Below are 14,504 nucleotides of genomic sequence, written 5' to 3'. Positions count from 1 at the left end.
TGACCTATCTCCTCCCTAACTCCCCACCTACACTCACCTTTACTGGCTCCATCCCCGCCTCTTTGACCTATCTTCTCCTCTATCCGCCTCCCCCTCTCTCCCTATTTATTTCAGATCCCCCTTCCCCTCCCCCATTTCTGATGAAGGGTCTAGGCCTGAAACGTCAGCTTTCCTGCTCCTCTGATGCTGCTTGGCCTGCTGTGTTCATCCAGCTCTACACCTTGTTATCTCCGAGCCATTGGTGTGCTTTCGGTAGCATGACGTGAATGGACCAGAGCAGATTGAATCCCCGTGCCCAACCAATCACAGCACAGGTGGCCCAGATATCAGCCAATCACAGCGCAGCTGTCCCAGATATCAGCCATTCACAGCACGAACTGTCCAGGACACGGCCAATCGCAGCGTGGCTGGCCCAGAACCTATCCAATCGCCCATCATAGTGGGATGTCACTTCACAGAGCAACCGTCCAAAATTCAACTTTCAGCAAATAAATCATTTTTAAACTCCAAGGAGGAAAAGATCATGAAAATAAGCATGTATGTCTTTAACTTCTCAGTGATATTCATATACCTGCGAGATGGGTTAAAAAAAAATTTTACGGAGCGCAGAGTGTCATGGGGGTTGTAGTCCTGGTGGTTGGGTGAGGTGTGCGCAGGCGCGGATAAGGCGGCGTGCGGCCGGGACGTTTGCTATCGACCTGCTCTGGAGTTTCACTCACCGCCGTCGAACATGTGAGTACGTTGGCCCAGAATGTGGGGTGGGGTATAACATAATATAATATGATATTACTTTATCTTTCTCCCCCGCTTGGGCGCGTAGGGTCGGTTGACTGGTTGAGCTGCTTACGCAGCCGCTCTGGTGGCGCATCGTGCCCTCCTCGAGTGTCTGAAAACTTGAACCGAAGGCAGAAATTGTTGGGGGAGTCTCAGCAGGCCAGGCAGCATGTGTGGGGAAAGAAACAGGGTTAACGCTGCGGGTCGGCTGACCCTTCTCCAGCACATTCTTCGAAAAGTGTCAGCAGCAACGTTTTGTGAGGGGGCTTTCGTTGCTGACTGTAGTTCATTTCCATTGCTTCCATGCAGCTGCCCAAAGGCGGTTAGTTCACAGGAGCACAGTGATTCCATCGCCCATGTGAGATATTAACCAGAGATCCCCCACATGCCTGCTCAGATGCCCCTGACAGATCCTTTGGCACCATTTCCAAAGAGTGTGGTTCCCTGGTGAACTGGCCGGTATCTGTTCTCTATTGCAGACGATCATGCTGTTAACCACTTCTGTAAATGTCGGTGGGATAGAGATGTGTTTTTTTTTTGTCAGTACCACGCAAGATTGTAATCAGAAATTCTCACTTGAGTTGCGGAAGGGACGCGTTTACGTAGAAGACTTAAAACTCAAAAAGATGTCTTTGGTTTGTTTGGATAGAATCAAACTCCGATGTTTGTTTGTTTTCTTGATATGCTATTGTACAGATCTGTACTGTGTGTATTATATTTATTTATAATACACGATATTTTTAATGAATAAAGTATATTTTTGAAATTAATAAGAAACTTAAAATTCAGAATTAGGTTTTAAGTCGAAGAGGCCAGTTGAAGGAGGAATTCCACATCTGCAAGCAACAGCTTTTTTAGGAAGGGATGCACGGCAGGTTGAAGTTGGGGGTATGCAGCGTTGTTGAAGCTTTGTAGGGTTGGAGAAGGTCACAGAGTGTAAGAAAATTCTGGAGTTTAAATATTTTATATTTAATCTACTGAGATTTGGAAGCAAACGCAGATCAGCAAACACAATAACTGCAATAGAGTGTGCTGGGTACACCAATATTTTATTGGAAATTAAAATACAGATAGCAGGGTTTTGGATGCGCTCAAGACTACAAAGGACGAGAGGCATGAAATATTCTCGTCTGGAAAACATGGTTGACATTTTCAAAACAAGCAGGGGCTGAAATAGGTAGTCTTCATGATTTAAATCAAAGTGAGGTAACAGGAAAAGAAAAGGTAGGTAAACTATTTCCACTGGTTGGGAATCCTCAAACTAGGGGGCATAGTTTGAGAAATAAGGCCAGACAATTCAGGAGAGATGTTAGGAAGCTCTTCTACACACACAAGGTGGTAGATGTTTGGAACACTCTCTTCCACAAACAGCAGTGAATGCTGGGTCAGTTGTTGGTTTTACGAACTCCAAAAAAATTAATTTCCCTTTCACAAAGCTATGTTGACTCTGTGATTACCTTGAATTTTTTCAAAGTGCTTTTGTCTTTAACAATAGCTTTTAACATCTGCCAATGGCTGATGTTGAGCTAACTGGCTTATGAGTTCCTGCTTTAAGTCTGATTTGAAAAGAATTGTGCCATTTTCACTTTCTTCCAGTCTAATAAAACTCCCTTAATCCATATGCAGGATGTGGCATTGCCCAGATGACATTTATTGCCCAGAGAGCACATAAGAGTCAACCACGTTTCTGTGGGTCTTAGGTCACATTTACGTCAGACCAGAGAGAGACAGATTATCTTCCATAAAGTACATTAATGAACCAGATTTATTTAACAGTGGTGATTACATGGTCACCACTAGCTAGCTTTTTATTGAATTTAAATTTCACCATTTGCCATTGGGGATTCAAACCCATGTTTGATTCCATGTCCCCAGAATATTAACCTGGATTAATAGTCTAGTGACATGACTACTCCGCCATGCCTCCATTTTCCCCAAATTGAGGGAATGTTGGAAAATTAAAAGCAGCCATCTCACAAGTCACTTCACTTAAGGCCATAGGATGAAGTCCGTCTGGACCCAGGGATGTGCCAGCCATAGCTCCAAGAATTTACTCAGTACCAATCTCTTGGTTATTGTGGCAACCATGGTAGTTAAGGAAAAAACATAAATATAGCATCAGTTTTATAGGGAGATAATTGTACAGGTCACAAGATTGAACAGAATATAAAACCAGTAGAGAATAACAAAGGTTGACAAAGAGGGAAAAATTAGAGCCCAAGATAAAGCTAACTCAAAATATAAAATTTAATTGTAAGAATGACCAGATATTTTCAGAATGTTTTGTTTTAATATCTGCAGTTTTAAAGGACATAGTTTGCTAATTCATATATTTAAAAATATCTTTTAATATCACTTCCACAAATCAAACACATGCTTTACCTTTTTATTTCTTTGGATATTTGTATTTCACTGAATATTTTTTCTTGTCAATTGGATTTATTTGCTTGTGATTTTCTTTTTAGGTTATTGTAGCAGAAAGTCATGGCTCAGAGTCAAGCCTTGCTGGCTGTTCATCAAGTTCTGGAGAAATGTTTCCACGTTATTGAGCAGCAACAAAATTTGTGGGAAAGTACACTGACGGAATGTATCCCAATCCTGAGTTCGCTGAGTAACTTGGCAGAGCAACTGCAAGCGTGCAACAAAGTTGTGTTTATGAATACCCCCTTTCGAGTGTTCCCTGATTTACAATGCCGTCTGAAATACAAACTCACTCAGGCTATCGAAATCAATTTGGAAAACCTTGGTGAGAAAATGTAGGTTCCAGCATCACTCATCTATTGATAATTAAGCCTGAAGTACTGTCTCGTGACATTTATTTGTACAACCACCAAGTCGTTTATTGTCAAAGTCAGGCTACATTTGGCACTAAATGTGCAATTTTTTTTTCTAGAAATGCCGATGGCATCTACAGGAACATTGGCTCAAAGGGATCCAGATTTCTGCAGAAAATGGATAGAATTATCCTAAGCTCTCATTTGTTAATTCTTGTGCTTATTATAATACTATGTTGGTTTTGGAGAATACAACACTTGCCAGTTCTGACGCACTGACCTGATAAATCCGAGGTCAGAGTAAGGCCTTTGTGACAGAGATGTGTTTATAGCCTACCTTGAATTGCTGAACTTCCCACTCACTATCGGCTCAGTTTTGATTCATTTATTCACATTTTTCTCTCCATAGTAGTAATTGTGATTGGTAGTGTAATTTCTGAAAACCTGGAGAAAAGTAGAATAATATTGGCTATTTTATCTCTCCTGGCACTGACTTCTGCTAGGGTTTACTTTCTCAGGAGCTGTGCAGCCTTTGATATTTAGTCTGGAAAAAATGTTTTTAACATCTGACACTAGGTGATTGTTTTAGGTTTGTTAGTCAGTTTGTGTTCGAAGTACACTTCTTACTAGGCACTGGATAACAAATGGTAACTCTCTTTGCTAGCTCTGCCAAGTGTTTCCAGCACTTTCTATTACTGCTATCAACCTCCAATTCTGCACCCATCTCTCTTCTCTACAGATCTTATTACTTGTTTGCTTTTTGTTTTGTGACACCTGTGATTTCTAATCTCCCCTACTTTGTAACCTTCCCTGACCTCTCCTTATGTTTCATATTTTCTACAGTATAAAACTTGTCTTTTCAACCTCACTGTTCAGTTCTGAAGAAGTTAATTTTGGACTCAGAGCATTGACCTTCTTGTTTCTCTTTCCACAAATGCCACCAGTTTGATTTCTCCAGGTACTCCCTGTTCTTATTCCTCTTTGCTTTCTTACCTGCCCAACACTTTGATGCTGAAGCCAGTTACTGGGTGTTGGCTGACATCACAGGTGAGGTCAGCAAGCTTTAGGCAATTTGTGAAGTTAAATGGGGATGAGCTTTTTGGTCTGTGTGGGTTGGCTGCACATTGATTATGTTGATAAAACTTCATATTGAAGCCTTGTGTGTAAGTTACAAATTCAGACTTATTGTAAATCTCTCATAGCTTTCCGGAATAAATCCATTCTGAATAATGTGATGTCATTAACTTTGGATTGAGTAAACTGTTGCCTCGTTGTTAATTCTCTTGTTGCTCAGTCAGAACTCTGAAAGATTATTTCTTCAGGAGAAGAGTTGTGGACAGAAACAAACAAATTAAAGCATTATAATGCTAAAAATATATTATTGCAAGTAACTGCCATCTGTTTGGCACTTGGCAGTAGCAGTAAACCAAATGGACAAACTTGGGTCCCATAAATAACAAATTGTTTCTGGTGGCTGAAATAAAATTGCTGGCTTGGCCACTGTAAAAATTTCCTGATCTTTTAAATTGTGTTGTTGATATTAAATCAAACTTGTTGAGCATCTGATCGAAAGTACCGCACTCGATGATAGTGCAGCATTCTTTTATTAAACTGGAACATCAGTTTTGACTCTGAGATAAATGAACTAAGCTGATTTTTGCAATCGGAGTTAGGTGCCTATTTTAAGTTCATTAGGTGGTGCATGAATGCTGATTAAAGCTGATTTGAAAATTAACATTCTTGTATTACTACTAAAATTGATTTGAATTCCTGTGAAATTACACCTAAATTGTGGTCACAGTTACTTCTCTAAAGAGATTTCATAGGAAGCCAGGGAGGAATGTGCCTATAAAATTTTTTTTCTGTGTGGCTATAACTTGAATGTGTTTTGTTATTCAATGTTGGTCGATCTAATGGTCTCTTTTTTAACATCTGTCAAGGAGTGCCTTGAAAAAGGTGCGGGACACAGTGACTAACCAAGTGACAGCATGCTTCCAAATGTATGAGAAACAGGCTAACACCATTGGGTTGACTGCCGTTCTAGAGCGCACATGTCTCTGTCCTTCTGCAGCAGATATGCTGGAGTGGCTTCAGGATGTCCAGCGGTTTTACAGAAGGCAGTATCCTTTAATGTTGGTCTCTCCACCTCCTGGCGTGTCACTCAACTGTAACTTCACTGGAAGTGTAGGACCAGTAATGGGGTGTGTTGATTCAGGGTAACGGACAAGAGGGGTGGTGGGATTGGAAAAGCTTTTGGTATCAGCAGCTTCTGATCTGAAATGGAGATAGGCAGGTGTGATTTGTGACGTAAAGTACTTCTTTACTAGTTTTCTAACTGAATTGTTTGAGGAAGCAGGCCTTCCACTCTGGACAGTCTGTCAGAGTTGACTTCCTTATACCTGGCCTCTCAATTCCTGCTCACATTGTCTGCCCTTTCAGTTTCATTCAATGCAGTCCCTGTTCCTTATGAGCTATTGCTGGCAGAGCATTCATCTACCTTATGACCACATCCACATGTTGGCGTGAGTAGTTGCTCAGAGCATAATCTAAATGGCAATCTTCAGGAGAAGGCCTGACATACTTTAATTGGAATAAACAAAAATGAAATTACTGGAGAAACTCCGTAAGTCTGGCAGCATCTGTGAAGAGAGAAACGGAGTTAACATTTTGAGTCCAGTGACCCTTCTTGAGGAGTTCTGAAGAAGGGTCCCTGGACTTGAAATGCTAACTCTGTTTCTCTCACCACAGATACTCCAGCAATTTTTTTTCTGTTGTTTCACACCTCCAGCATCTGCTGTTCTTGGTTATACTTCAGTTGGACCTCACTTTCAGGCTGGCAGTCTGTGACAGGCAGCCAAACATGTCAAGAAAGGTAGCTAGGAACTGACCATCTCAACCTCTGGCTTTCTGGCTGGATCCTGCAGGCCTGAGGAGAATGGGTAGGATATTCATAAAGGGAACGAGAGCAGTAAGGGGAATTTACCTGGTAAGTTTAAAAAACATGGCAGCTGGAATCCTGTTTACGTCAGAGGATCCCTGAATAGACTTTTTTAAAAAGACTGCTGTCTGTTTGACTCAATGGAGGGGGAGGGTGTGGCTCTAGCTACAGACCAACAGGCTGGGTGAATGTGCTGTGACTGTAGTGACATTGGCAAGGGATAACTGGCCATCATTTCAAGGTACTGCCCTGTTTTTGTCTCCCTGAAAATGAGCCCCTTTTTTTCCTAAACCCCACCCTTTCTCCACCTCCAAACAACCCCACTTGTATCCAAAATTTCAGCAATCTCCCTTGATTTTCATGCTTTGTGGATTGGACTTCCAACACTTTGTGTCTTGGCTTGTACTGATAGAGTTGAGGCACTATGTAAATGCAAGTTGTTGGTTAAAGGAGGTTACAGGCAACTGGCAGCTAAAGGTTCATCTGACCCTTGAATTTGTTGTCACTCCATCACTAAATATTCATTAACAAATGTTCAAGATATCTGTCCAGAAAACTCTTACTTCACAATATTGGTCCTGCTAATCTACCAAATCTTCAGGCTCTCCCTCAATCCTGGAGCAGTGTGTCGGAGCAGGTGGATCAGGACTTGGTTCCAGGTAATTTGTTGTTGTTTCTTTAATCTCCTGTTCATAGCTTGCCTTGACCATTATCTCCAGTAGGTTAACAGAATGACGATTTGGGTGATTTACTGCTTCTTGGATCTGTGGAACCATAATCTAATTAGTGCCTTTTTTTTTTTTTGGAGGTAAAGGAAGAAAAGGAGCAAAATTGGGAGGAGGACTGTAGGAATTTTAAAACCTGGAGCAAGTACCACAGATGTCTATAATACTTCTATTTGAATCAGGACAGGGTTTCTGAAGAAAAGTCAGACTTGACTTGAAACCTTAACTGTTTGTCTCCACAGATGCAACCAGACCTGTTGAGTTTCTCCAACATCCTGTGTTTGTTTCAGATTTCCAGCATCTGCAGTATTTTGCCTTTAATGGTTTTGTTAAAGGGAGAATACAATAGATGCTGTCTGTAAGGATTTTAAGAAGTTTTTCACAAAGTACCTCATAATAAACTGGTTAATAAAATTGGGGTTCATGGAAAATGATGATTTAAAACATTGGCTTAAGACGACAATAAATTTTGTAAATAGTTGTTTTTCAGTAAAGGATAGTAGATTATGGTATTTCTCAAAATTCAGTGCTGGAACCACTCTTACTTGAGACAGAATATTGGATATTGGGACATTAGGTACATTAGGAAAACTTACTGCTGATTCCCCACTTAAAGATATGGAAGTCTGTGGTGGTGATAACAATAGTTTGGAGCAGGATTGCAACTGGCTAGCAGGGTACGTAGAGAAATGGTGGTTGAAGTTTAATGGAAGAAGTGTGAGGTGATGCGTTTTGATAAAAGGGATGGAGGAAATACAAGTCTGATGGCAACATTCTAAAGTGTGCAGGGATAAAGAAACTTTCTGCAGTTAATAAACAGATCTTTGAAAGCTGTTTGACATTGTAAGTGTAGTTAGCGAATCAAGAGTTCTTTGGCTTCATAAATTGAGGTATTATTTGCAAAGGAATTGAAATTATGCTGATCCTCTAGAAAGCTCTGCTTAATCCAAAACTAGAGTATTGAGCCCATTTTTGGTCACTATACTTATAGAAATAATGTGAAAATCCTGAAACGGAGATTCACAAGAATTGTTTCAGAATTGAGGGAATTTAGCTCCAAAATTGGTCTTAACCATCATGACAATTAGAGATCACTTGAAATGTCTTGGCACACAATGCCGTGTATCAAGTACTGAAAAACAGGATTGGAATAGATAGATGCTTGATGACTGGCGCAGGGTATGTTGGGGGCTTTTTTCTGTTCTGTAAAACTCTGGGTGCACTGGGATTGTTCTTGGAACAGAGGAGATGAAGGAAGATTTGAAAGTGCAGTACAAAGATTATGATAAATTTAAGTAATAGATAAAGAAAAGTTGTGATAAAAACCATTTTTATGCAGCAAGTGGTAATGAGCTTAAACTTGCAGCCTTTTGAGGGTGGTGTGAGTCAAAACGATTCCAGAAGGAAATTGGATAGACAGATGAGGGAGATAAATTATCAGCGCCACAAAGAATGGAATGGGCCCAACAGGCCAAATGACCTTTCTTTGTTGTAATGACTCTGACTAGAAAGCTGACATCAATAAAAAGTACAATTTAACAATCGGTTTGAAATCTGATTGACTTTAGGAAAAGTGACATGTCCTTCTAATCCAGCCGATGTGGTTAAAAACTGAAAGAACTGTGGCTGCTGTAAATCAGGAACAAAAATAAAGTTGCTGGAAAAGCTCAGCAGGTCTGGCAGCATCTGAGGGAAGAGACAGTTAACGTTTCAGGTCTGGTGACCCTTCCTCAGAACTGATGGTGGCTAGGAAAACGTCAGTTTATATGCAGATAAAAGGGGAGGGGGTTGGGGTAGGGAGTAAACGATAGGATAGAGAACAGAACTTCAAGGTGAGCATACCTGGAAGAGATGTGGCAGTGAGTTAAATACTAAATAAAAACTGAAAGAACTGCAGTTGTGGTTAACTCTTCACTGTCCTCTGAACAGCCCTAGCAAGCCACTCACTTATGACAATAAAGATTGAGTAATAAAAGTCAACCTTTGCAATGATGTTCAGACCCTGAAAGTGAAAACACAATCAGTTGCACAAATGATACTCTTCCATTAAATCTGAATTGGTGGAACATGTGTTTATACTTGTATTCATGAAAGTTGTTTGTCTGTGGTATTCATAGGATCACTGACGTTCTCTCTTTGTTTTACTGTTGCAGATACTTTACTGAAAGTGACATACTTCATGGAAATTTGCCACAGCTCCTTGAATGGCCCTTCACTGGAACTGTCAGGAGTTTGATTTCTACTTGAAGCTATTTGATCTGATGAAAGTGGTGGTTCACTACATCCTGATGTGGAATGTAGTTCAGGGGTAAAATCACCTACCCCTTGCATACTACGAATGCAGCCTAACTAGGTCTCAAGTGTAGACTAATTGGTATTTCTACTTCATTTTTATTTAGATGCATCCTTTTTGAACTAAAGTGCAGATGCAGTCCTGTTCTAACGTTGGAGCTGCAGCAAAAATCTGTCCATGGTTTCCAACTGGAAGTTTTGTATTTCAGTCATACACTTCCACAGAAAGTGAGTGAATAATAGAATGGGAAATTATCTCACGTACTGCTACTTTCAAAATAAAGAGTTGGTGACTGCGTTTCCACATCTTGCAAAGGCCCAGGAGTTTCTGGTGGAGTAGGGAATGCAGGTGGGAAGGAAGGGGAAGAGTGAGTGGGGTGAAGGGGAGGGAGTGTTAAGGTCAAGTTGGACTGGAACACTTGACTGTTGCTTGAGACACTGACTCATTCAGAAATATGCTGTGGACGTTGGCTTTGTTAATGGTGCATACAGCTGAGGCACCCACCTGAGGAGAAGTGAATGTCTCCGATGTGGCATGTTACCACAGTATAAAGGGATCCTGGTAGCCTGAGATTCTGTTTCTTTATGGCACCAATTTTGACAGTGCAACTGTTTGGTTTCTGGTGGGTTGGGTGGGGCTGCAAAGGGAGAGAATCCTCTGTGGCTTCAGACCCTGAAGCACCCCCTCCCCAAGACATCTTCAGTCCTAACCGTCACCACCACCACCATCGCAACTTGGAAAACCTGACCTTAGACAATTGGAGGCAGGGCCTCTCACCTGCTGGAGATGACCAGTACAACATGAATTTCACAGAAATTCTTATGTAGTGCAGGATACCTGCAATTCAATTAAGAGCTTTGAACAGCTTTGCAAGCTAGTCCTGCAGTAAAATAAACTAATTTATGGCTGAAAACTTTTTTCTGTTTTATAAATAGATCTATTTCAATCATGTTTCAAAATATAATTTTTTTTTAACATTGCATTTGTGTGGGATCCTAGCAGTCACTTTGTTTTAGTTATCACAGCAACTGATCTAGCAAGAGTATGCAATCATCACTAGTAAATTGTGAGGGCATTAGGGCAAGGAGGCAGTAATTCTTCAGTAAGTTTGTTTTGATTGAAAACCAAGTAGAAACCACTTCAAAAAGGCTGCTGGCATTTGTGTTTTGAAAATAATCAGTTTACAGTAAATGGCTGTGGGCCTTGGTGAGTTTCAGGAATGCAGTGCTTTGATTTGAGAGCTTTTCGAAAGACACCTTTTAAATTTTACCAATGGAAATTGTTACAGTACGGAAATAGACCCTTTGGTCCACCCAGTCCATGCTGACCATAATCCCAAACTAAACTAATCCCGCCTGCCTGTGCATGGCCTATACCCCTCTAAACATTTCTTATTCATGCACTTATCTAAATGTTATAACTGTACCCACATCCACCACTTCCTCTGGAAGTTCATTCCAAGCATGAACCACTCTCTGTGTAAAGGGAAAAAAAAAATCCTGGTCTTTTTTTAAATCTTTCTCCTCTCACCTTAAAAAATATGCCCCCTAGTCTTGAAATACCCCACCTTAGGGGGAAAAAAAGCACCTGCCATTCATGATTTTATAAACCTCTAAGGTCTATTCAGCCTGTCTGAAAGTTGTGACGTCTCATGGTGCAGAAAGTCCTTGTCTCACCCAGCACCAGGCAGTCCTCTTGGAGAGGTGAAAAACCTGATTTTTAGAGAAAACCCAGGAAATCTGGGGAGAGTTAGGGATGGGGAGGGCATGTGGATATGAGATGGGTAGAAAGAATTTTTAAAGGTTTGCTCTGTCCTTTCTTTAACCAAATGGAAACTAGTCCAAGCGAGCTATGTTGATGCTGATCTGTGTTGTAGGATGCCAATTTCTTGCACTATACACTCGTGGTCCCAGGCAGAAATGGGCACTCCTCGCTCCCATATTAGTAAATAAGATATTCACTGCAGGCCAGATTAACCAGGAAAAGTGCAGGGAGTTATTTACAACTTGTTAAAGGGTCTTGTACATATTGGCCATCGAGGTAAAGATCAGCACCCAGAAATTCCCTGACGATAGACCAAAGCCAATGTGTGTGAATATTGCAGGTATTGAGCAGAGATTTTTAAAGATGCACTTATTTTTAATCCCAAGCAGGAAATTCAATTGGGGATTGCTGTGAAGTATCCGTGTTCTGTTTAATTTTAATTGTTAATAAGCCTGACTTGCCAGCTGTGACTTGAGGAGAGATCATAGCTCCCCTTTTTAAACCCCATCTTGGTCAATTGAATCACATTTCTTTCATTTTTAAAGATAGTTATTACACTTCAGTTGAAACTGTCCACTAGATCTGTTTAACTAAGTTTATTATCCAATGCCCTGAAGAAGAAAATAAAATGCAACAACAAACTGCTGACAGCGGCATCTGCTCCAAGACTGTGAGCATCATGTACTTGTTTGTCAAGCACATTGTGGGGGAGGCTGTTGTAATAACAAGCGCAGCATCATCAGCTTCTGGGAGACCCAGGCTGCTGTGTGCCTGCTGCTGCCCAGCAGTGTCGAAGAGCACAAACGCAGCGACCAAGTACACGAGCTCCAAGTGAAATGCCACATTGTGCTGAAAAAGGAACAAACAACAAACAGACACAAATACCAGGAATGAGCTTTCAAAGAAATGGGTTGTGCATTGCCTTTTACAGATGGGAAGGTAAAAGCAAATACACTTACAGATCGTAAGAATCCCTTAGATCGTGAGGATGAAAGGATCCGAGTTCAGCTTCTTTGCTAATCTCCTGTTTCTTCAGCAGTGAAGTTTGGAGATCTTATTTCTCATGAATGACAAATTTTACCAGTTGATTTTGTACTGGTGCTGGATTCTGCAATTCAAAGAGAAAAGCTTGTTGCTTTCTCTCATTTTCCTCAAAGGATGCTGCTGATGTACAATTCTTTTGTGGATTCTAATTTCTGTGTCATTGTTTCATATCAAACTGGATAGTTGTAGGCAACCTTTTAATCTTGCAACTGGTGCAGTTATCATAGAATCCCTACAGTGTGGAAACAGGCCATTTGGCCCATTGAGTGCACACTGACCCTCCAAAGAACATCCCATCCAGCCCCACACCTGTAACCCTGTATTTCCCATAGCTAACCCCACTAGCTTGCACAGTCCTGGACACTATGGGCAAATTAGCATGGTTAATCCACTTAACTTGCACATCTTTGCACTGAGAGGAAACCGGAGCACCCGGAGGAAATCCACACAGACACAGGGAGAACATACAAACTCCACACTGACAAATGCCTGAGATGGCGTTGAATCTGGGTCCCTGATGCTGTGAGGCAGCACTATTAACCACTGAGCCACCGTGCTGCCTTGCAAGTATGTACAAAACAAGAAATGTGAATTTCATGAGTCGTTGCTGAGTTCCTTGATCTGCCTTTTGCTTAAAATGGTACATTCCAAGGCAGCAATTTTGTGTCATCTAGCTTGTCAGGTGATCACAGCAGCCCTTTTACATCAGCAGTGTCGTTTTTAAAATCACTTTTAGTCCATAGAAGTCTTGAGTATTGAAGTCAAAAGATGATATTGATAGTCCATTTTCACTATAATCATAACAAACCTGACTCTCTGATATTATTTTCTGTTGTTTGAAAACTAGCAGAAGGCTTGTCTGCTGTAGCAAGTGAGTGCAATCCTATCTGAACAATGTTATGTTGTCAGTTACTGAGTTCACACTTTGGTTAGTGTGATAGTTGGGGGTTTGTCAACAGAAATGATGGCTGGTACAGGACACCATTTGAAATACATCGTGACAAATGAGGACTTGCAATACTGGGGGCTTACCTAGTGTGAGACTTTAGAGAAAATGTTATTTCTACAGTGGCAGAACTTCCAGTTTGGCACAAAAATGGAAAAGCAACAGTGAAGCAGAGGGATCTGAGTATGCTAGGCGTGAATTTCAAAATTAGCACATAGTACAGCAATTAATCATGAAAGCTAATAAAATGTTATTTTCCAAAGGGAGTTGAATGCAAAAGTAAGTTCACATCTGGTGTGCATCATATATTGTTGGTGTCCTTATTTAAAGAAGGGCATAAATGCATTGGAAATAGTTCAGAGAAGATTTTCTAGACCAATGTCAAGAATAGGCAGTTTATCTTATGAGGAAAGATTGAACAGGATAGGCTTGTATCTCATGGAGTTTAGAAGAGTAAAAGACAACCTAACTCAACATAAGATCCTAGGATGTCTCCTTTTATGAGATGATCTTGAGCTAGGGGTTGCTGGTTGAATACGAGGGGTTGCTTATTTAAGGTGCTAATGAGGAGAATTGTTTCCCTCAGAGGGACATGAGTCTTTGGAAATTTGGTAGAAGCAGAGTCTTTGAATATTCCTAAAGGCAGAGTTAGATTCCTTTTGAACATGAGTGTGAAAGGTTATTGGGGTAGCTGGGAATGTGGAGTAATCAGATGAGCCACAATCTTATTGACTGGCACAGTGGACCCCAGTGGCCTGCTCTTACTCTTAATGTATGTGTTTGTGTGTTTTTGGAACTTTGCCACAATTTGACTGTTATGCCTCATTTAACACCAGTTACCCACTAAAACTACATAATTGGCTGCAAAACCCTTTGCGTTGACCTTAGGTTACAAAAGAAACTAAACAAATCTTTCTGTTTAAACAATGAATTTATAGATGTGAGCCCTGCAGCATTGTTTGGGTCTTTTTTTTTTGGAAGTTAAATTTCATCTGGACGCTATTGCAAGCAATTTGGAATATTTGAATTCAAATGAAGTTACAAAACATTTTTTTTTCATTTTATTTAAATGCTTCCTTGATTTATCTATTCAAAATAGGAGGTGTGAGGGTGTTTACATTTAAGAATCATCTAATTGGGTAATGAAAATTCTATTTATTTACCATGTGGGTCTGGAAGACTGTTGGACAAGCAGGTAGGAGTGGAGGCAGATAGTGACGGGATGCTGTTAGCTGACCTTGTTTTT

General features: G+C 40.7%; 1 protein-coding gene across 2 annotated transcripts; it reads left to right on the top strand.

Annotated features, from left to right (window-relative positions):
* Window positions 1-398: 398 nt before the first annotated feature.
* Window positions 399-10,417, top strand: c19h1orf109 (c19h1orf109 homolog (H. sapiens)). Of its 2 annotated transcripts, none has more exons than XM_048613172.1 (5): window positions 399-537; window positions 3,240-3,530; window positions 5,489-5,668; window positions 7,027-7,145; window positions 9,365-10,417. In XM_048613172.1, the coding sequence occupies exons 2-5, from the start codon at window positions 3,259-3,261 to the stop codon at window positions 9,445-9,447; spliced, it is 654 nt and encodes a 217-aa protein (XP_048469129.1). In that variant the 5' UTR covers window positions 399-537; window positions 3,240-3,258; the 3' UTR covers window positions 9,448-10,417. The 2 variants fall into 2 exon arrangements, with proteins under 2 accessions (XP_048469129.1, XP_020374323.2); XM_020518734.2 differs by lacking the exon at window positions 399-537 and adding an exon at window positions 600-732.
* Window positions 10,418-14,504: the final 4,087 nt, after the last annotated feature.

The sequence above is a fragment of the Rhincodon typus genome, chromosome 27 (genome assembly GCF_021869965.1).
Source record: "Rhincodon typus isolate 14 chromosome 27, sRhiTyp1.1, whole genome shotgun sequence".
NCBI lineage: Eukaryota > Metazoa > Chordata > Chondrichthyes > Orectolobiformes > Rhincodontidae > Rhincodon > Rhincodon typus.
This window is presented reverse-complemented; position numbering and strand designations above follow the sequence as displayed.

What these genes read in the sequence shown, in the direction of transcription:
- c19h1orf109 (XM_048613172.1), top strand. Translation starts at nt 3,259, where the DNA reads ATGGCTCAGAGTCAAGCCTTGCTGGCTGTTCATCAAGTTCTGGAGAAA. An exon ending in GAAAACCTTGGTGAGAAAAT is followed by an intron (nt 3,531 to 5,488) that starts GTAGGTTCCAGC and finishes ACATCTGTCAAG; the next exon opens with GAGTGCCTTGAAAAAGGTGC. An exon ending in CAGCGGTTTTACAGAAGGCA is followed by an intron (nt 5,669 to 7,026) that starts GTATCCTTTAAT and finishes CAAATGTTCAAG; the next exon opens with ATATCTGTCCAGAAAACTCT.